The sequence below is a fragment of the Anastrepha ludens genome, chromosome 4 (genome assembly GCF_028408465.1).
Source record: "Anastrepha ludens isolate Willacy chromosome 4, idAnaLude1.1, whole genome shotgun sequence".
Lineage (NCBI taxonomy): Eukaryota > Metazoa > Arthropoda > Insecta > Diptera > Tephritidae > Anastrepha > Anastrepha ludens.
This window is the reverse complement of record NC_071500.1, coordinates 16850751-16874949: the sequence shown is the minus strand read 5'-3', so window position 1 is coordinate 16874949 and position 24199 is coordinate 16850751. Positions and strand designations below refer to the sequence as shown.

General features: G+C 37.7%; 1 protein-coding gene across 1 annotated transcript in view; it reads right to left on the bottom strand.

The window, feature by feature from the left end:
* Positions 1-5588: 5588 nt before the first annotated feature.
* Positions 5589-24199, bottom strand: part of LOC128861201 (lachesin) — a 41038-nt gene continuing 22427 nt past the window's right edge. The window contains exons 8-11 of the mRNA XM_054099155.1: positions 22484-22593; positions 9616-9678; positions 6085-6345; positions 5589-5726 (exon numbers count right to left, since the gene is read on the bottom strand). Coding sequence (XP_053955130.1) covers positions 5644-5726; positions 6085-6345; positions 9616-9678; positions 22484-22593 — 517 coding nt within the window. The 3' untranslated portion in view covers positions 5589-5643. The remainder of the gene's footprint in view (positions 5727-6084; positions 6346-9615; positions 9679-22483; positions 22594-24199) is intronic.

The following is a 24199-nucleotide window of genomic DNA, read 5'->3' as shown; positions in this document are numbered from 1 at the left end:
AGTGTATACGATTAAATAGCCAAATGCATTTTATTATTTCTTATTGTGTATTTTTTGCGTTATAATAGAATTAGACTAAGACTCTTGTCGGCAGTTACATACATACAACTCCTTTATAAATATTTATGTTTATGCTATACATTCGATAAGCCTAGCTTACATACATACATACATATAAGCTTTTAACATTTATGCTGCTTCAAGGTCTATATACAAACGTTAAATACATACTTATACAAATGTAAGTCTCATAAGAGCTAGTCTGTTTTTTTTTCGTAAAATTTACAAAAACTGAGCAAACCAATTATTGCCATGCCATTTAAATGGAGATCGAGGTATGTGGTGAGTAGAATGGAACGTAAGGTAAGGTAAGCAAAATGATTTTTTTTTATTTTTATAATATTTAAATTTTAAAATTAACTTGAAATTGAAAATGCCTAAGAATTCGATGAAAAGCATTATGCTGTGAAGAATGATTAAATAAACTACCGAGCAAAATATTGGAGCTCTTCCGCCAGCCATTGATGTAACATACATAAATACAATAGACAATTTAAAGACCAAATCATTCAATAAAATCAGGTCTTGCACACAACTGAAAAACTGCTTGTTAGATCTAACGAAAACACAGAAGTAAGCTGAGCAATCCGATTTCCTAACCAGTTTTAGCTCCACCTCATTTGCATACCTTAGGTTTGAGAAATTTTATTTATTTATTTATTTTAATAATCTACAGTATAAATTACCTTACAGACTAGACGCAAATGTAAAGAAAAGCAAGCCAAATTTGGCAACTATAATATTAGCAACCAGAATAAATGCAATATTAAGTAACTAAATTTAAATTTTTTACAAAATTAGCTCTGGATAATGCAAAAGCGGGAAGATTAGAGTTACATAATGAATTATAGTCACGCAGTGCACGAGCCATGGGTGCATTACTCGCAAATACAGTCTAAAAGTTTTCCCCATAAAAAGGGTAAAAATTGCGAAGACTTCTTTGGGGAACATTAAAGCTTATCCGCTCAAGTAGATCTGGACAGTCGACGATGACATTAACAACACTGGAAATAAACAAAGGTGAAAGGACTGTCTTTCTCTTTTCAAGAGATTCTAGATTAGTTAGCTTTAACCGGCTTCAAACGGTCAAAAAATGAGTTGCATGCAAATGTGATCTGGAGGTATTTTGGCCCATTCTCGTATAATCGCTTTTTTGAGCGCATCCATACTGGCATATTTTTTGTCCTCACTTTGCTTTGCAATGGACCAGATGGAATAGTCCATCGGATTTGCGTCTGGCGAATTCGAAAGCCATTGTGTGGACGAAATGAAGTGTGGAACATGATTTTTTAACCATTCTTGGTTCACACGAGCTGTATAAGACGGTGCCGAGTCCTGTTGGAACGTCCATGGTCTACGACCGAAATGTTTGCATGTCCACGTCTCTAAAGCAGCTTCTAAAACATTTTCCCGATAATAAGTCGCATTCACTTTGACACCAGGCTCTATAAAAGCGATTGGAGAGCGCCCATCAGTAGTCACTGCTGCCCAAACCATTACCTGCGATCGGAAATTGCTTCGAGTGGCCATACGTAGGCTCAACTTCTTTTATGAGCGTTCGGTGAAGTAAACACGATCATTTTGAGTGTTAATGAACTGCTCAATTGGGATTTTTTTTTCATCAGAAAACACAATGTTAGGAAATTCGCCACGTTTGTGCAAGCGCAACAACTCCTTTGCTCTTTCGCACCGAACTTTTTTTTTGCGGGGGTGAAAGATCGTGTGCTTTTTGGAACTTGTACGCCTTGACCTTGAGCTCATTTTTCAATATGCGTCGAATGCTGTCTTGTGATATTTTCAGTTCTTTGGCCATTTTTCATCCGCTTCGACGTGGATTTCGTTCAAGTCGAGTCCTCACTTTTCGAACCATTTCTGGCGTTGTTGCGGTTTTTTTTTGGTCCACCTCCATAGCGTTTTGCAATGCTACCAGTATCATTGTAACGTTTTATAGTGCGATACACAAACATTTTATTCACTTTGAGGTGACTGAGCTCACGAACAAGGGCTGATTGTGATTTTCCAGCCAAATATAACGCAATCACACCATTGCATTTGAATTCCATCACAAAAAAGAAAAAACTCAGCAAAACTGAGACGCAAATGCTTTTGATGGCTTATAAGCAATATATTGAACTGCCATTAGAACAATTTTGATGTTGATGTCATGTGCTGTTTTACAGATACAAGCAGTGTGAAGTTGGTAACACTTCATATCGTTCACCCTGTATTTATCGAGAGTTGGTCGTAAGGTCTCCAAATAATAACAGCGTACTCTAGGTGAGAACGAAGAAGAGACGTACACAGTAGTTTATAGGTGTACGGATCAGAAAATTAAATTCTATTGCGACGGATGATGACTAGAACCGAATACGATTTTGAAAGAATAAAATTGATGTAATATAGCCACTGAAGGAAAATTTTGTATCGAATAATACTGAAAGATCCTTAAACTCTGTCACACTTTGTAGTATATCATTAGAAATGGTGTAGGATGTACTAAACCTGAACTGACGCCTCGAAAATGTTAAATGAAAACATTTTTTAAAATTTAAGGACAGTCGCGATCTTTTACACCAACGATGAAGATTGTTCAAGACGAGTTGAAGCTTCAGAGCACCCACTGAGTCCTTAACAGATGAGCTCCCTTGGGGAACACTTGAAGCAGCAACAAAGTGGTTCGATAAAACTCCATAAATTTTTAGCACAAACCACCCCTCCATCAAATATGTTTTAAACCATTGCAGAAAGGTGGGGAGAAAGCTCAAGCAAGCTAACTTGTTTACTAAAATCTCGTGCGACACTTTGTCAAATGCGTTAGAGAAGTCAGTGTAGACGTAATCCACTCGAAGCCCTTTAAAAAACGATGAAATACAAAATTCGCTAAAAACAGCAAGATTAGTAGCTGTAGAAGGAACAGTTACAAAAATATGTTGGGCTGGTTACTTAAAGACTGATGGGCAAAATAAATTCTGTTCTTTACAGCTCATTCAAACAGTTTAGATTTGATTGATAGCTTGGAAATTTTCATCTAAACTCACCCAAAAATCAATTAACCGGTACGATCATTCACAATGGCATAACCAAAATCACTTCCAGCGGTGAACTTTTACTATTAACTTTGAACTTTTAACTATTAAAATATTACATTTGCCATTTAACGCGCATTCTTCAGATACAAATTTATCTGAAAAATTATAATTTTTTTTTAATTTTGGGCCAACATCGTATTGTTTTGTAATCGTTTATAAACTTTCTTCACGAGGCAAAGGTACAATCACAGCAGACGCCTGGAAGAGACGCCACTCGACTTTCACTCCTGCTCTCAAAGAGTACTGCCCAACAAACCGGTATGCACGAGCAATGGAGCAACATTTCTCGTTCTCTACATACCGCCGCCGAAGAAGAAATCGGATTCCGGCGAGCCCGAAAAAACAGTTGGTACCACGCGGAATATCATGCTGCCACAGAAAGAAAAGATACCGGGATAGCTACCAAGAGCTACGGAAGGAATAGAGACGTATTATCCGAAAGAAGAAACGAAAGACCGAAATACGTGAGTGCGAGGAGCTTGAGATGCTGGCCAGTAGGAACAACGCCCGAAAATTCTACCAGAAAGTTCGGCGGCTGACAAAAGATTTTAAGACCGGGGGGGGGAAAGTGAATATATAAGCTTTTCTGCTATGGAAAAACATGGATCAAAGAAGTTGCATTAAAATTTGTGTTGAGAGAGTGAAGAGAATTGTAATCGTCGAGTCACAATTTGAGAAAAGTGCCTAGGATGTCGGCGTTTCGGCACATCAGCACATCGGTTGACTCATGCCAAATCATATCAAAAATTTTAAGCATGAAGCGTGTGGCAACTAAGTTCGTTCCAAAATTGCTAAAATAACAAACCTCGCATGAGCATCGCTCAGGAATTGTTGAATGACGTCAACGATGATCCAGCTTTACTTAAAAGGTGAGGAATCGTGGGTATACGCGGAAGGTTCTGACCTTGGAACCAAAGCTTAATCGTCCCAATGAAAGAGCCAAGGAGCCAGGAGAGACAATACCAAGAATATGAATAGCAAATGCCGAGGCTCACTGTTCTCTTCGATTACCATGGGTTAGATTCGATAGTGATGGTTGTCCAGAGAGTGGGCCCACTTGCACGAAAGAAGTTTGGTGCATCCTTTGTGATACCATTGCTAGAGGGGAAAGAGACGTGAAGGAAAAACGGACGAAAGGGAAAGGGATGGGGAAGGTTGAGTGTTTGTGGACTATGAACGGTGACTGGTCTGCGGTTGTGTTAACCCCTTTATGCTGCTGATGAAGGTCATCAGATTTTTGTTTTCAAGACCTGCTATATCAGCAGGCGCAAAAAAGAAGTGAAAACCAATATGCGTGAATCTTAGTCCCGTGAGAGCTGGGCAACTGAGGAGCAGGTGCTGAGATGATTCCACCTCATCCTCCATACAGCTGACGCAAAAAAGACTCGAAGTAATTCCGAGTCTCACGACATGTATACCTCGCGGACAGTGCCCCATGAGGATGCCCACGAAATGTGAGAGATAAGATTTTGTCATCCTCAAAATATCCCTATAACGCCTCCTATCCAAACGTGGCCAGAAGAACTTCGCGACCTTACACGTTCGTGTACTTGCCCAGCGCTCGCTGAGTTGGTGCAAAGCCCATTCTTCTAGGAGTAGAGTGCAGGTTGTCAAGGAAATCCCGATCCTCTCCTCTCCTCACCGGTCCCTTGTCTGGCCAGCTCATCGGCTTCGCAGTTTCCAGTAATGTCACTGTGACCAGGTACCCAAATTATCTTTATATAGAACAATTCTGATGCAATCGAGAGAGAGATACCAGGCATTCCCTGATCAGTTGTACCATAATAGAGCCTAGGGCCCTAATTGCCGTTTGGCTATCGAAGTAAATATTTACCTTCTTAACAGTTGTTACGCAAGTAAGTAGCCAGTCAGCTGCTTTTTTAATTGCATCGCTTTAGGGCAACAGGAGTTCTTACGAAAAGTCGTACGGTAAATGAGGAGTCTTACCTTGAAGTTATGCGCCATTTGCGTGAAGCAATACGAAAAAAAGCCCTTAATTGGGGAAAGAAATGCTTAGCTCACTCATCTTTGCTTGTGAGAGATTTGTATTTGGCCGAAAACCACACCGATTGAAGAGACTCATGAAAGGACGGTGTTTTGCGACGATTAAGGAATTGAAATATTTTTTTGGGAAAAATTAAAATTCACCTTATTTATTTGTTGTACACACCTCGTATAACGAAATAATAGCTAATTCATAAAAAAAGAAATTCCAATGTGTTATTCAAAATTGAATTCGAAACACCCGCTTACCTCAACTTCAATCATGGCAAGTTTAAACGTATGTATGTATATATCTTTGAGAAAATATAAATTTGATTTGTGTAATAGTTAAATGATTTCTGCAATATGTTAATTTGATAAACATACACACATAACAAAATAATAATAATGTATATATATATTTAGTATTACTATCTTTGCGTTTTAAGTCACTATTTTAATTATATTTATAATTTTTTACTTTTTTATCTCTGCATTACTTCTAATGATTTTATAATTGATTTCTAAGTAATAGAAATATTAGCGCAAATCTAAATATGTAGAAAATGCTAGGAGATTTATATAATATGCCAGCTGCATTGTTTTCCGTATGCAAATCGAGAAAGTAGAATCGAAAAGAGACAAATATTTATGAATTAGATTTGATTCCAAAAAATATATTCTTCACACAAATATATTGCATGAAAATATTGAATATATAACAAAAAAATGTATTAATTCAAGAAAATAAAAGCAAATATGCAACTCATTAAAGGGCACATTCGTTTCTAAGCATTTGAGAAAAAAGTTATGAGAAACTTTCAAAAGGCATACAAAACCCTTTGCAGAGGACATAAGCGCACAGTTAATTGATAAAGAACTGGATTTCCTTCTTGAGTTTCTCATAATTTCTCAAAGTTATTTCTTTTTTAAGTTTACGAACAACACTCACCTGCAGAGCCCTCCAACTCATTCGGTGGATGTTCAGTGTAAAACATACTTTTACCGATTGCCAGCGTGCCTTTTCGATCAACTGCATTTACACCGGCAGCCCCTCCTAGCGCCGACATGCCATTTCCATTACCCGCAGAAATGGAAGCAGTAGCTGAGGGTGAAGCTGACGATACGCCACCACCCAGCAGATCAGCTTTCATTGAAATAACATCTTTTTGCAAAGCATTCGTTGAATCATTGCGGGTAGATACGATATTATCTAAAAAACCAAGTATAAAGTGTAAAAAAATATTGTATTTGGTTAAAAAAAAAATGCATATACATTAGGCCGGGTCGATTTGAGGGGAGGCAAAAAAATCGCCCATTGCTCTGTGAAAATCATATTCTAGGGATCAAAATAAGAAACTTTGCCGAAGGAACCATACCTCTAAAATGAATTGTGATATCCCCCAATTTGGGTCGAATTTTTTAGTTTCTTTTCTCATGTAAAGGCCAAAAATGGTGATATTTTGAAATGATTGTATGGGGAACCCCCCAGGGGAGTTCCAGGGGGTGTGCCACTGGCATGGGTGGATCGACCATTCAAAGTTAGTGGGGGTCGGTCATACATTTGGACTCGATTGGAGCACTCTAAATGGGTCAAAGTGGGATTTTTCGTTCGACCCAAATTAGGGGACATCAGAATTCGTTTTAGAGGTATGGTTCCTTCCGCAAAGTTTCTTATTTTGATCCCTAGAATACGATTTTCACAGAGCAATGAAAACAATGAATGCAAACACATTAAACAACTTAATTTAATATGCAAATATGAGTACTTAAATTTTTACCTTAGAACTTTTAAATGTACAGCCGTTGGAAAAAAGACTTAAGAACGATAGCCAGTTCACTCCATTTGTGACCTTTTTCAATTAATTTATTTAAATGTAAATTAAACCGTGTTTTTTTTACTTTATATGCAAAAGTTAATCCAATGCAAAATTCCTTTGAGAAAAATACGAACGAACGAAACAAAATAAAATCAAATCGGAAAAAGTGCAGGCGAAAAGCAAAGTATAAATTAATACTTGGTGGGAATTCCTTTTTGCTTTATTACTGCTGCACAGCGCCTGACATTGACATTATTAAACCCTACAAAGTGCAACAGAAATGAATTTCCATGCTACCATGACCTTTTCAAATAACTGTTAGAAATTTATGATATTCTGCGTACTGAGTGCATTTTTACGCCGTTGCAAAATTGGTTTTAAGCCCGCACACGAAGATGCCCAAACTAGCAAAATGATCGAAATGTCTTCGCAAAACTTGTTTGACACACGCGAAGTGTGCTTCGTATTATTATATATAAGAGGCTTGGGATGCCCCTGAGAACTTGTGTTCTACTTCCGGAAAGATGGGCCTCGCATCAACCCAGCGAGCACTAGGATAGTGCGCAAACGCGCAAAATCGCGAGATCCTTCTGGCCACGAGTAGATCGCGGGCGATCGAGAGAACTTCTAAAGCTAACAAAGCCGCAGCTCTCGAATTTGGTAGGTATCCTTACCGGACGCTGTCCGTGAGATGTCCAAGCGGTTAATCTTCAAATTGCTTCAAGTCCTTTCTGCAGAACCTGTCTGGAAAATGAGATGAGAATCATCTCAGCACTTTCTTCTCAGCTGTCCCGCTCTCGACGGGCAAAAATTTAGATTTTTGGGCTCTCTCTTAATTGCTACACCTGCGGATATTACGGGTTTCACAGATCCACAAACCAGCTGAATTTTATCAGTAACTTGAAGCGGTTAATACATACGTAATTAACCACTGATGGTTGTCATGCTCTAATTCAAAGCGTCCTCTTATTTTTTCCACCTGTTTTGTTCTTTTCCTTCTGTCCTTCTCTGGGTGAGGCGTACTTTTGGATGACGCACGGTTTTCCTACTATCTGGAATAACTCTATTTATTTCAATTTAATCACTCAATAAATATAACGTCAGTGATTTTGAGTCCAGGATATGTGCTCTCGAGAAAACCAAATGCGGCGTTATCGTTGCGATGCTGTTACCAATGGTTTCTTCTGTGCCAGTTGATCGAGTAGCCCTGCTTCTGACAACTGAAACGCAATTGATTCGTTATTCGGATTTCTAGGTGAACTCAAAGTCCTCAATAGATGCCAGCTGCACTCTTTCCCGCAATCCTACTTTGACAGTCTGACGATCATTCTATCGATTTTCCTAGCAGTCTTTCGCGCTTTGTATTTTTCGAACGTTTTCTTCTGTTTTATACCCAGAAAAATACATCAAAGCATTAAATATTTCAAGCAGAAGTATTTGCGATATTGCAGGCACGCAAAATGCTTTGGCAACGCGGGAGCGAGGGAGATATTAACATTTTCTCAGATAGTCAAGCCGCGATCAAGTCTCTGACGACGCCATGGTGCAGAACGAAATTAGTAAACTCCTGTAAAGAAGAGATCAAATCTCTTGGGCGTGCAGGTAACGTTTCTCTAATCTGGGTTCCAGCACATAGGCACATAGAGGGAAATGAAATTGCTGATGAGCTTGCCAGAAAGGGGACTGAATTGGTCTCAGAGACCTCCTACTTGGTCATCGACATCCCCTTGACAGTTGTTAAAGGGGAACTGCACAAATTATTTCTCAGGAAAGCGCAGAAAAGATGGAGCTCCATTTCTCCATGTGCTATTTCGACAACCCTTTGGCCTCAATACCATATACGAAAGACTTAGAAAGTTCCTTGAACTCCTCGCCTTTCAATTTCCAAATTCGTAGCTGTATTTACCGGTCACTGGACAATCGGCATACACACGGAAAAACTAGGGGTACCATTTAACACCCCTTGCAGAAGCTGTGGGGACCTCTCAGAGAAGAAGACTGTAGGGCATTTGCTCTGTAAATGTCCGGGCTTAGCAGCTAGACGACTAAGGTCACTGGGAGCTCCATTCTTCGACACCCTGGGGCAGTGCGCCAACCTAAATCCCATCAATCTTCTCCATTATATCAACAGCTCTGACTGGCTTATTATCTTCCTATTGGAGGTCTCATAATGGTATCAAAACGGCGCTTTAGTGTTACTTGAGGAGTGTCAGGTGCACTTCAACCATTTTACCTACCTACCTACCTACAAAAATGATCTTTTTTGTAATCGTTCCAATTTGTGTTAAAATAGTAGTGTAAAATAATCAAGTCTGTTACAGCTCTATAATTGCTTTTCCGAGAGCTGCGGTGCAGTTTGTCCCTTTCGACATTATTAAATCGTTTCACCTGAAGTAAAGGGCTCCCAGAATACTTCATATACTTAATTTTTTATTTACTTCCCAGTTACAATATGAAACAGAAAATAATTATCAAAATTTTGCACGAAGACCGAATCGTTCTTAAATATATTATATATCTCTCTTAAAACGCAAAAAATCAATGTGAACCCTTCAAGAGAAATAGGTAAATGAATGCATTTTAATGAATATGCCGTATACGAGTATATGTTTGCCAGCTCGTCGTTCTTAAGTATCTTCCAACGGCTGTAAGTCTGTACTCACTTTCTCTTGTTTCGATGGTGGTATGTGTGACTTGCTTTGAGGGTGTCGATGGTAAAGGAATCTCTGAAAAGGAATAATTATAAAAATTTACTTTAATCAGCAGTGCGCTAATTAAGTAGGCTTATATTTATAAGTGGCCTTTAATTAATAATATTAATACTTTAATCAGAGACATTTTACTATATTATTAAAATAAAAAAGTTATATTTGTAATTTTTATACTCCTCAACAATATTAAGGTTTGGTATAGCATTTCAATTATTAAAGTTTATTGATGATGACAATATATGTATATTGAAATAATATTCAATTATATTTATGATACGGGAAAAATTTCCAAGATTGGCAAAAATCTAGTTTTATTGCCCTTCCAGGAAAGATGTCTGCAAAGAAGTGCTGTGATTATAGATTTATAAGTCTCATTACAAGTATTTTTAAAAATAATCCATAACAGAATATACAAGGAATGTGAGTTAGCAATGGGAGAAAATCAATTTGGCCTCAAAACAGGCATGGAAACACGGGAAGCTCTGTTCTGAAAAAAATTTAAAATTGCAGATATGTTCAAAAAGATGTATTTATGTGTTTCATTGATTATGAAAAGGCATTCGACACTGTGCAGCCCGTTAAACTTATTAATATTCTAAAAACAATGAATATTGATACTAAAGATATTCAAAGCATAAAGAACCTCTACTGACAGCAAACTGCAGAAGTAAGCGTAAGCAATAAGAGTACGGAAGAGGAGTTGAGGAGTCAGACAAGGTTATTCCAAGAGGAGTCAGACAGAAGTCACCTTTACAGTTTAACATCTGCTCTGAAAGAATTTTCCATGAAGCCTTACAAAATTCGTATGTCGGTATTAAAGTAAACGGTATTAATATTCATAATAATATCAGTTATGCTGACGACACTGCCCTTCTAGCAGACAGTCTGAGTGGATTACAAGCACTGGCCAGCCTTGTTGCGTTCTGCAGCAAGAATTATGGCTTGAAAATAAATGCTAACCAAACGAAGTGAATAATAGTGAGCAGAAGAAACGCTTACGTAAATTCAAGCTTAACCTTCATGTGCCCGGCTTACTACATTTGTAGTAAATTGTGAAAAAAAGTGTGATAAAAAAAAATTTTCCGAAACAACAATGCCCGATTTTTTTAGTAGCTTCCTGATTATCAAATCAAAGTCAATTAAGAGTATAATAACACTCGAACTATTATTTGCCTGACCTCTAGACCCTACTTGAAAAAAAACATCATCTTGCGGCCGGCTTACTACATTTGTAGTAACCATATATAATGTATGCAAAATAGTATTTTATAGTTGACTTCAGCTTGTCGCAACACGATTTTTTATAACTGTCGCTTCGCTTAGTGACCGAATAAGGTACGAAGAACTTCAGGATCATATGCAAAGCATATTGCCCGAGCTTAATGAGGAGGAAGAGCATTTCGACTTGGAGGGTGATAGCAATGCCGCCAATGATGAGAGTTCCAACCCGAACGATATTGGCGCTGGTGGTTTGATTGGTATCAATACAGAAGAATCCGACGCTGAAAGTGAATTAATTATTGAAGAGGACGACATTCGCAATGATGAGCAAGAAGAGGGTGCAATATTTCGAGGATGATTTTGATTCAGGCGAACCGCCCATTACCCAACGACATGATGCGTTGACCGCTAAAGATCAAACTGCATGGCTTAAGAACTTTCCTAGCCAAGCTGTTCGCGTAAGTAGCCATAATGTATTTCGGAGCACTGTTATGGGTCCAACTCGGGCTACCCAAGGTCTAATTGAGTGTGACGTCTTTGAGTTGATATTCACTCCATCAATGCTTCAACAAATTCTAGTAGATACGAATGAAAAAGCACGGAAAGCCTATGAGACTTGGAACGAGAAAAAACTGCACTGGAGATAAAAGAATCTGGGAGAAATTAACCTTAATTGAACTAAGAGCATTTATAGGTCTTGTGTTACTAGCAGGTGTAAATAAATCAAATGACCAAGATGTGGATGTGCTATGGGGCCAAGAATGCATTTGCTTTTATCGAGCAGTAATGCCTAAGTCACGCTTCAAAGAAATTGTTCGATTCATTAGATTTGACAGCGAGCGTACAAGAGCAGTTAGGCTAGAAGCCGATAAGGCTGCTCCAATATCTGAATTGTGGACACAAATGAACGCAAATCTGCGCAAATATTACCAACCATCAGGAGAAATTACTGTGGATGAACAATTATTTGCTTATCGCGGTCGAACTAGGTTAACTCAGTACATACCCTCTAAGCCTGCCAAGTATGGGATAAAGGTTTGGTTTGCATGCGATGCTAAGTCGTTCTATCCACTCAAAAGTGAAATATATACTGGAAAAAACTCAAATGCTGGTCGAGCAAATAACGTAGGTGAAGGTGTTGTGCAAAGGTTAGTATGCCATTGGGAGAACACCGTCCTTTTATTTGTGACAATTTTTTTACATCGCTAAACATAGGCAAGTATTTAATGTCCAAAGGTCTTGCTATTCTTGGTACTGTTCGTCAAAATAAAACGTTTGTACCATATGAAATGAAGGCTGACCGCAATCGTGCTGAAGAATCTTCCATTTTCGGGTTTCTCGATGGAAAGTTTTCTTTGGTATCTTATGTTCCAAAAAGAGGCAGATCAGTTATAATACTTCCCAGCACACCTTTGACAAATTCAATTGTAGCTGAAAAGAAAAACAAACCGCAATACATCCTTGATTACGATGCAAACAAAGGAGGCGTCGATGCAATGGATAAAATGGCCCTTGGCCATGTTTTATAACATGCTGGACATAAGTGCACTTGCATCATTCATCATTTACTCGGAAAACAATCCATATAACCGTCGCACAGACGCGCGAAAGTTCTTGCGGAGCTTGTCTAAGCGGATTTTTATGAAAGTAATTGAACAGCGCTCTCAAGTTCCCCGGGTGCTGGGATTCCATCAAACACGTAAAGCTATCGAAATTGCACTGGATCGATCCCTTTCTGCTACATCTAATGTTGATTCATCTATTTTACCTGATATTTCCAACGATAAACAACCAAAATATCCTGTACCTTGTCAATGCTGTGAAATAGGAAGTCGTACCAACACACGAAAAATCTGTAGTTGGTGCAAAAAAGCAGTGTGTAATGCACATGCCGAAACATATATTTTGGGAAAATGCTGTTCAACTCCTGAAAATTAAAATATTTTTTATGTTAAAATTATCACCTGAATTCAATATTTTTAAATAAAAAGGTTATTACACACGTACAAGTAAAAAAAAACACCATACAAGTCTTTTTTTCTTAACATTACATTGGTTTTGCATGCAATAACGTAGTTACTACAAATGTAGTAAGCCGACCGGGTACGTAAGTTTTATATCCCGGGCACATGAAGGTTAACAACCGTTGGCGACTTAAATATACAACGAGTGCAAAATTTCAAATATTTAGACTGCTGGACTACCGAAAACTGAGCTGAATGGTGCTATCCACATGAGCCGAAACCCAAAACACCATGTCGAAGTCGGCCAAAAGTGAAAGTCTTCCTACTCGTTTTCTTTAACTATCATGGTGTTGTGCACTCGGAATTCGTTCCAAATGGTTCTACGGTAAACAAGGAATATCACTTGGAAGTTATGCGATGTTTGAGAGGGAATGTGCTTAGGAAACGATAGGAAAGATAGAAGGAAAACGTGGAATTTGGCAGAAAAGAGTTATCCTGAAGTTGTTAAAAATAAGGGTTTTCCAATAAATGGTGTTATTTTGTAATGGATTGTGCTATCGTGAGATGATTAACGATTTTTTATGCCCGGAATTGAATGGTAATGATCTGGACAAAGTTTATTTTCAACAAGACGGCGATACGTGCCACACAAGCAACGTAACCATTGATCTTTTACGGGAAAAGTTTCCGGACCGTGTTATCTCTCAAAGAGGTGATCACAATTGCCCACCGAGATCTTGTGATTTAATACCTTGCGACTTTCTTCTTTGGGGTCACGTGAAAGAAAAGGTCTACGATTTAAGACCTCAAAGATGGAATTCGTGAGGCTATCGAGGACATAGGGCAGTCACTATGCAATTCGGTTATGGAAAATTTCATGAAAAGGATATGGTCCTCTAAGCGTGGTCATGTTGGTCATTTGCCTGATGTTATTTTCCACTATTAACGGTATACCTTCCTCTTTATAATGAAATAAACATCCGATCATTTATATTAAAAAAATAGCATTTTTCTTTGAATATCAAAATAACACCTCTGTTTGGAAAACCCTATACATGAGTATTTCCTCTGCGTAGACCAATATTATATATTCACACAAAATTCAACTGACTGCGTGCTGGGGGCACATACCTATTATTATTTTGTGTATTAAGAGGACAATTCATTTTATCCCTCCGGTGTAAAAATAAATGAATTGGTTAATTCTCTTTAAATTATATTGGTAAAGTAATTTAAATATGTAATATCTTAGCTCGAAGGAGAGAATATTCAAGTGGTGCCGATCGTGTAGCGGTCTGCGTTTGCTCTCAGTATCAGCTGATTTTCGTAATATCGCTCTATGCCAAGATTGATGGGATACAAGATTGCATCACCCAAATTCGTTCGTGTCGTAAGAGCCCTTGAATAAACAAGCAAAAGGAAGGAAAATTACTTGTTTGAGAAGAGAAATGGTAGACGAAAGCGTTGTTTCTATTACTTCCAAGCACAAGAAATTATACGCACACACACACACTTTCTTGCCACGGTGTCTTCCGCATAAAAACGCAAGGGAACTGCATTTGGAGGCTTTACATTAGTTTAAGCTTTCATAATTTAACACACACCACTTCGCTTTCATTAGTTGGTTTATTTTAAATCTCACAAATCTCAATACTAACAAGCCACTCACGGAATTTTCACAATCATCTAATTGCTTCTCCTTTTGTTTGTTTTGTTCGTTTATTTTGTATTGCGAAGGGAGCTGACGTCAGACTTGTCAAAATCGCGAGAAATAGAGTAACTTTTCTTAAAGGCGTCAGAAATCGTAGAAAAAATACAGGAAATCGTATAGGAAAATCGTCAAATGACTGAAAGAGATTTAGTAGAAGCCCCAGGCATTTCATTGAGCAGTGTAAGCAATATTTGGACTGAAGCATTGGGTTTTAGATGGGTGCCTGCCTGATGGGTGCTCCATTCGCTAACAATGAAACAAAAACACATTCGAATGCGACTTTCTCAGCCACATTTAGAGCGTTTTCGAAAAGATAAATTGGAGTTTGTGCCTCGATTCATCACTGTGGATACAACTTGGGTTTATCACCATTATCCTAAATCAAAACAAGCGGCCAAAGAGTGGCGTAAGCCTCGTTATTTGGCTCCGAAACCAGTTCGTGTCCAGAAATCGGCCAAGAAGTTTTTATCATCAGTTTTTTGGCATGCGAGAGAAATTTCGTTTGTGAATTACTTGCAAACTGGTAAGACAATAAATTTTGAATATTAGTGTAACCTCTTAGACTAGCTGAAGGACAAAATTCATGAAAAAGCACCCCGTTTGCAAAAGAAGAAATTTATTCAACAGGCAATGCACCGCGTTACAAGAGCATTTCAACAATGGTTAAAATACATGAATGCTACAAAATAAAAAAAGTCAAAAGAACCCTTCAAGTAATATAGTGCAAGGTGAAGACCAGTACAACGCAAAACTGTGTTTAGAAAATTCAAAACACCCTCAATTTTTTTTAATTTTTTGTTAAAAACTCGATTTATGGTGTTTTTGATAAAGTAAAAATACATAACTAACCCATTTTTAACCAATTTTTTATTTCCATATGATCTTGGGAAGGGGAGAGTATGTGCGTTATGAGTGTATGTAACTCTGAGATTGAACGATTGACGTTCAAAAGAAATTTTCAATAGCAAGCTCTGATTTGTGCAATTTTTCCACATTTTTTTTTTCAATGTGATGCAATTTTTTGGCCACTATTCTCCAACGGGCACCACAAATATATACATATTTTTAAACTCCAATAAAATGTGCGGAAATAAGCTATTTTTTATCTTCATACATTGAAAACTGTAAAGGGTACGGTTTTTTTTTTTTTTATATTTTTTTCCACATTTTTAAAAATCAAGCTTAACCGAGACTGCGAGAGAATACCGCATGACCGATAGTGCTTTACTGCTCATTATGGCTAATTTTGAAAGACAGCAATAAGTTTACATAACTATGAATACATCTAAGATATCAAAAATCATTACGAGTATAACCCAAGCTTACCAACCGAAGCTTGCATGACACAGCACAACCTTTTGCAATTTGCTGGTAAGCATGTACAATTTAATGAGTGTAAAAAATCATCACTCTTGAATGGTCAAGACCTATTAAAACTTAGCATAAGTGTATCTAACCTAACCTTACCTAACCTTATTTAAATTAAGCTAATATACACACAAACGTTAGACAATGAAGTAAAGTGTGTGTTCAGTGCCGAGCGAAAATATGTTTCACAGAGCTTGTAAATTTTGTCGAGTTTGGATAGGTTTGCATTGCAAACTAATCAAAATGACTTCCTTTTGCAATGCAGAAAAGCAGCACAATTGGTTCAATTGTCTCACATTGTGTACGGTTGGATTGATTTCGATAACATTAGGTTAGGTGAGGTTTAGTTAGGTAATACTACGTCCGGGTAAGACAGAAAATTGCAGAAGTAAGTCAGCAAATTGCGTTACTTTTTGCATTATTGTTTTTTTTTTTGACGTTATAATATTCTTCTACGGTCTCTGTTCGACTCGAGAATGTTCTGTTTTTATTTTGTTTCTACAAAAACGTTCTTCACTTGGAAAATTGCTTATCAATTTTGATGAAATAATGTTTGCTAGATTCGGAATGGTCACAGATATGAGTAAATATAATTAATTATACACGTATTTCGCGAAAACTAACGGAGGATCGCATTAAATTTGCAAATATTAAGGTAGTGAACAAAACTTTCAGTTTATTGATTTTTTTGTTTTACAAAAAAATCCGTTACTTCGGCGCATTTTGATCGATTTTTGAAATTAACTGTTTTTTACATTAGAAATAAACAGAGCTATAAGTCTTTCTACTAGTAAATAAACCTTTCATTTTAATATTATCGACAACATCTCGTTAAACACGCAAAAATTGACTACAATTTGCGTTGAAAAATCAGTGGTTATTTTTGTTTAGCGTGAAAAATAGAAGACATATGTCAAAAGGACTAACATTTACCTCAACAAAACTGTTTGAAGATTGGAAATCGGATAAAATGCAGGCGAGCTACGAATTTTTAAGTGTCGGAAAACACCCAAAATAGTTTTTTTAACGATAAATAAAAAATTTGAGGGTGTTAAAATGTTTTTTAACACGGTTCCGCGTCGTTCTCTAGATCTACAGTGCTCATCATGTCACTTTAAAATTTCTGATTTACTGTAGCACCGAGTTATAGTTCAAATTGATGGAGCATCCGCCCTCTTCACCAGGTTTGGCCACAAACGACTTCCACCTGTTTACAGAACTAAAAAAATGCATCCTGGAAAGCGTTTTTGATCAAATGATGGCGTCATAACAGCTGTGGAAGCGTATTTTGCAGCCCTTACAGGGTTTCACTTCAGAAATGGATGTGATTTCTCTTTAAAGATGCTTTTTGACAAACAAAAAGTTAAAATTGTGAAGGCAGCGCTATTAAGGGATTACATAAGTTCAAAATTTTCAAAAAATCGATTTTTTTACAGATTCTTATACTTTATAATTTTAGGCGTATTTCTGTGGAAGTCGATTGCAAAAATTCCCTATGGATACAAAGTTATGGTAGAAGATGTAACTGCCTGACGGAAGTTTGATGCGCACAGGTAGCTGTAGCGAAATGCACTTGAAAGTTTAAACTCTTTTTGCCCGAAACTACTTTTTCCGGCACGGTTCGCATGATGACTCATACAGTTCTTAATATTTTTTGATGCGGTTTATTTTTTAATATTCGGAAGTGCTTTCTCTATAGTCTGTCGAGCCGGATTTTTGGTTGTTTTATTACAAAATTTTATAATATTTATAATAGTTTTATCATTTTTATATAAACATAATTAAATTGGGACCTTTGTGACGACATACTTTTTTTTTTAAATGCAGTAAATTGCTATTGTAATTTTTTTGAAATTCAAAAATCCGGCTCGACAGACTATAACAACAACTTTATTTTATAAGAACTTTTTTACTTTTTATATATTACAATACTTTAGATCCATCAACATTTCAAGGAGAAATGATGCAGAGTTTAGCAACTTTTTTTCATTGTACTTTGGGTCACGTAATTTTTTGTGTATTATTTTTTGTAAAGAAAAAATAAAATAAATTTTTTTATAAAGTTTAAGTACCAATAAAAAATGCGTACATTTTTTTTATATCTATTTCTATTGTTATCCCTTCTAAAAACATTTATTCTTCTAATGCATTTTTGGCGCTGCTGGACGTATGCAACCCTTAAATATAATTTTCAGTGAATTATTGACTTCCTCTGGTACCTTACATAACTCCTACCATAGAGTTTAAAGCATCTTCGATTGAATTTTACACTTAAAGTAATTTAATAAGTATGGCAAGGTATGTGCACTTATACTTGTACACTGGTTTGTGAATCACCGAATCCGTATCCCACAACTATTCTGTCTAGACTCGTGTGCATCTATAAAAAATTTGAGCAATCTTGTAAAACTACTTACAAAATGAAACGAGAAAATGAAATTTAAAATTCAAGTAAAAAGAATTAAATAAAATCATTGTACGAGTACAATGCCAAACCATATGTACGGCGCACCCGACTTCGCTCCACTATTGCGGGCATATAAATGAATACATACTCGTATGTGTGTAAGCAAAAATACATACGAGTATATGTAAGTATACTATACCGAACAAGAAATGTAATCCCCTCAAGTTGAAGTTGAAGCACTTACTTTGAATGTGAAGCAAGCTTTTAAAGGATTTAAAAATGTTGGAGCATGCGGACTGATAAATATACCTTCAATATGCGCATGCAGAGGAGTGTAAAACATTTTATATTATGTATTGCTTTGGTATCGGAACAACACGAACAGTGTGCTCATCCGTAGGTACTTATATACATATGTACTAAAATAGACCGGTGTGCAATAATACACAAGTACAATAGTGGTGGTATAATAAAAAAACTACACATTCTCCACTCCGCATATGCTTATGCACATACTTAACTTCGGTTCCGAGACTTCTTGCAAATGGATAGAAAAGTTATAAACTTGAGTGCCAGCGAGTGACCGCTGAGAATAACACATAATTTATGTATGAAACACAAATCGCTAAAAAGTAAGAGACATCACCAAGTAAAGGTAAGTAAGCACGTGCAACAAATTCTGAGTCATTTCCTAGGTACGGAATTATTTCAATTCAGGATTAAAATGTCATTATTAACCCTCTAGGGTTGGTATTCTCCTGTTCACTCCCAACCAGGGAAGAATTGAAGACAAATCTTACCGAAATCGATGGCCCTCTGATTATATAATATATACAGATGGTTCAAAACAAGACAGTAAAGTGGGATTTGGAATCTTTTCCAATTCCCCTCACATCAATCTATCATTTAGATTACCCGACTACGGTAGTGTATTCCAAGCAGAAGTATGCGCTATCTGGTATGCTGCGAAAACTATCTTAGAAAAGAGAATATCACTTGAGGATATCCGCTTTTTCACTGACAGTCAAGCGGCCGTTCGAGCACTCAGCTCCTCTTATACCCACTCAGATGTGGTTCGATACTGTCTCTTATCTCTTAACGAGATAAGTGTTCAGAATTCTGTCCAAGTTATCTGGATACCGGGCTACAGTGGATTCGAAGATAACTGCAAAGCTGATGAGCTCGCAAGAGCTGGAGCTGCGCAATCAAATGTTAGTAACTTACCCACAATCCACATTCCGCTCGCAACATGTAAAATGATCATTGATAGAGAATTTCACAGCATTGCTGATCGGAGGTGGCGAGTGGAAACTGCTTGCGTTACGACCAGACAAATCTGGCCATCCAGACAAACAGACAAAAACCCTTATAAGTCTTTCGAAACACAAACTAAGGCATACACGAACTGGGCACTCACGCACGTCGGCTCGGGGTTCCTCAAAACGACCTGTGCAGATACTGCGAGGACGAAGATGAGGAAGTATCGAGTGCAGTTGTCCCGGTCTAGCCAGAAGTCGACTCGCTCTTCTAGGCTCTCCAACAATTGACAATCTTTCAGTACTCTCGGATCTGAAAATCGAATCTCTCATCAAATTCTCGAAACGAATTAATATCTTTGACCAAAATCTATAATAAAAATCTCGGTTAGGTGGGGAAATCATACAATATAATGAGGCTAGGGCAACACAACAGACCCAACTCGCAGTCTATGTGGCACTCCAATGCGGGGTCACCCTTAAACCAACAAACCAACCAGCCCTCTAGGGGCCCATGTAACTTTCAGATGATAAGCTAATATATCAATTTTCTACCAAATAATTTAAGTTTTTTTCACAAGATGATGTGCATGACTTAATCATGTAATGGTTTTAAAAAAGCCATTATAAATATTGAATCTAACGTAGCATCTCTCTTGCCAACAAGCGTTACTTTGGGCTAAGTGGGCCATTGAGTAGTTAAGTCCTCTCTCGACGAACAAAACTAACATTTTATGAGGCTCTCATCATCCGCGTCCTAACGAATGGCGCAGAAGCGTGGACGATGACAACATCCGATGAAGCGACGCTTGGAGTGTTTGAGAGAAAGTTTCTGTGGAAGATTTTTGAACCTTTGCACGTTGGCAACGGCGAATATCGCAGGCGATGGAACGATGAGCTGTATAAGCTTTACGATGGTATAGACAAGGCGCAGCGAATAAAGACCCAACGGTTACGCTGATTGAGTCATGTCGTCCGAATGGATACAAACGCTCCGACTCTGAAAGTATTCGATGCGGTACCTGTTTGTGGTAGCAGAGAAAGAGGAAGGTCTCTTCCACGTTGGAAAGATCAGATGGAGAAGGACTTGGGTTCACTTGCTGGGTTTCAACTGGGGCCGGTAAGTTCGGGAGTGTAACGACTGGCACACTTTATTAAACTCGTCCAAACCCGCGTAAACGGTTATCGCGCCAATAATGAAAAAGAAGATATCTAATCGAAATAACAGGCAAAAAAGACAAAAAATTAAATACATACACACTTATAACATTGGCGCTTTCCCTCCTTTATTGGGAGTTTGGCCGAGCTCCTGTATATGGCGTACGTATTGACGTTCTTCCACAAATGGAGGTGCCTACAGTTTATACGCCGACTACAAATGGCAAATGGTTTTTATCAAGAACTTTTCCATGACAGAAATACACTCGGAGTTTTGCCATTACCAAACAAGGGGACAGTGCTGCAGAACATCGATTACACGTCCCGCAGCTGAAGGCTTTCTGAATTCGATGAAGAACGTCTCAAATCACTTTTGAAGGAGAGCAGTCGCCAAACCAGTCGCGGAACGAACTGCGGTTATAAAACGGTTCTCAATCACCTTTATTCAATGGGATGTAGCGAAGTATTGGGAGCCTGGCTGTCTCATGAGCTCTACCAAAAAAAATAAAGAATGTCGCCTTCAAATTGCTTCTCAGCATCTCGCCCGTCATCGAGCAAGAAGCGGTCATAAACAGCGCTCTTTGTATCGAAAGGTCACGGAAGATGAGAAATGGTGCCTATACATCAAGATGAAGCAAAGAAAGGAATGGGTGGCTCCAAGAGATACACTAAAGCCGAGAGTCAAGCCGGATCTGCATCCAAAGAAGATATAGTATATGTTAGATGAGACTGAGAGGGCATGGTGCACTGCGAAATGCTCAAAAAGAATGCCACGGTCAACAAGGAGTTCTAAATTGCTCAGCTATCGACGGTGTAAAGCCTTCATATGCCTGCAGGAGAGGAACCTGGACGCAGGTACCTGTTGTGTATTCGAAAATAAACATGCATCTACTCAGAAGTTATACTTTTGTGTTCCCAGGGTAGAATTAGCCGAAGTGGAGGAAAGTTATGGTATTCATGCCCCACATACCATTGGTGTGACGGCACTTCTGAGATGTTTCTGACATTTTGATTTCAAACTCCTTCCAGAAAAAACAAAATTGCTCAGCTATACGGCGTGAATGATCGACAAGGTCAAACTAGAATCCTCTAGACAGCTCCAGACCTCATGTTGCACAAGTCGTCGAAGCCGCACTCCAAGAGCTTAAATGGGAGGTCCTTGAGCATCCGCCGTATTTTCAAGACCTTGCACTGGTTGATTACCATCTTTTTTTCTCCCTGTCAAATCATATAAAAGGGGTTAACTGTGATGTAAAAGAGGTCCTTAAAAACTGGCTCAACAACTTCTTTGATACCAGACCAAGCGAGTTTTGGCGGAACCGCATCAACAAATTGGTGGAGAAGTGGGAATAGGTTGTAAAGAGTAACGGCGAACATATTTTGATTAGCTTATTGATATAATTATTTCTTCGGTAAAAACGCTACGAACTTATTCCGCAACCTAGTTCAGGTATCGCTAATAACCGAACAAAATGCTCAGACATTTTCAAGTGATTACGACTATTTCTTAAGAAGTTGTGCGCAATGCTCACCTAATTGGCAGGTGCCGCGGTGTGCATTTTGGCCAATATTACTTTTAATATATAATTGAAGTATATAATAAAATTTCAAATATAGTGAATATCTTCTTCTTTCTTTACCTCTAAAAACACAACATTTATTTGTATTATTTTTAGATGTGTACCCTCTCAGAATAAGTTTAATACGAAATCATATCCTTATCATTTTCACTTACCGTAGACACGTATGGAGCCTTCCGTTTCGCCGAGCGAATTTTTAGATATGCAGCGATAGTTGCCAAAGTCACCGTATTGTAAATTTCTTATTGTCAGTTTCATGTGAGCTCTGTAGTATCCAAACAATGTTGTTGTCGTAGTCAATTTTTGTTGTGAGATGGAAGTAAATAGAAGAAAAAAAAATTTAGTAATAACAGCAAACAATTGTGAGTAGGCGCAAGTGAACAGTACGTAATATAAGGAATGTAAATTTTTCTTTGACTAAATTAAAAATATTATTGATTTCACATCCTATATACAAATATGTAACATACAAATAAAACTTTTTGGAGTGTTTCTGTTTTTTTGTACCTTATAAGCGTTATTCAAAGCAATTGGTCAGTACTTTTTTTAATAAATAATCTGATTTCCTGTCCATCTATTATACTCCTGTAGAACTCACACCCCTTCACATTCATATGGAATTCCATGCGAGAAGAGCTAACCTAAGAATAACCAAAGCTACTATTGGTTCAGGCGTTCACCGCAATCCTAGGTGCCTGAAACATCAATGCCACGCGTTTTAACCTTCATCTTCAGACTAAACAGATTTGGGTTTCACACTACTTTCCTTACACGGATAAGGTCGTACCTTTTCAATCGTGAATATTGTCGATAACGTATCTTCTTATCATTTTATTGCCTCTTCCGATATCCCTCAGGGCAACACTTTGCGTTGTTTGCTTTTCGTAATTCTTATTAATGACATATCTGACTGCTTCCATTTCTCTGAGTTTATTTTATATGCAGATGACTGAAAAATTGTTAATATTATATTAAGAGTGTCCGATTCATACAATCCTCAATCAGATCTCAACAACTTTGAGGAATCTACTTCAACTTCAACAGAAATGTTCTCATCTGTCATCATTTTCTAAGTCAGAGCATTTAATCTCGAACTCATATCTTATAAAGTACCCACTTCTAAATACACTTAATGAAAATACGCACAATCGTATTCTATGAATACTTAAATAAACTTTGGAAGGGTTATCTAAAACTTCCAAGATAAATCTGAATATGATGACATGATGCATGTACGTCTCTCTCACAGAGGAAGGTGTACGGGCAGGTGTCTTCGGACCGGCGAAAGATACTTGTAAGCAATATAGGCAAGAATGCAAGTACGTTTCAAGTGAAAGTCTACGCAATAGAGAGATGCGCTTACTTAAACCTTAAACGCGTTTATAACAACATAGACATATGTAGATGTCCTTACTGATACTCATGCAACATTCAAATATCATAAAAAGCTGAACATCTTAGGTAAGAACAATCAAATGCGTATCTTATGCGTCCAGGGCACATAGGAATTACTGGCAACGAAATGGCAAATTAATTAGCCAGAAAAAGGGTGGCCCTCGATTTACAGACCAAGAGCCATTTTGTGTCCTAAGAAATGGTATTTTCACCTTTCTTGTTCGGAAAGTTGACAAAATACCAAAAATAGCATACTGGGACAATCTACTGGGTTTATCGCAATAAAAACCAATGATAGGTAGATCTAACCTAAATCAATTTAAAGATGATATGGAATTAAAAAGAAGTAGTTTTATAATCATTACAGTAATTCTAACAGGTTGTTGTAGATTGAATCTGGTGGCCTTACCCCCGAGTCTAGGATCTTGGTCGCCACCTCGTTGTAAGAATAGATGTCCATCTCTTAAACAGCATTA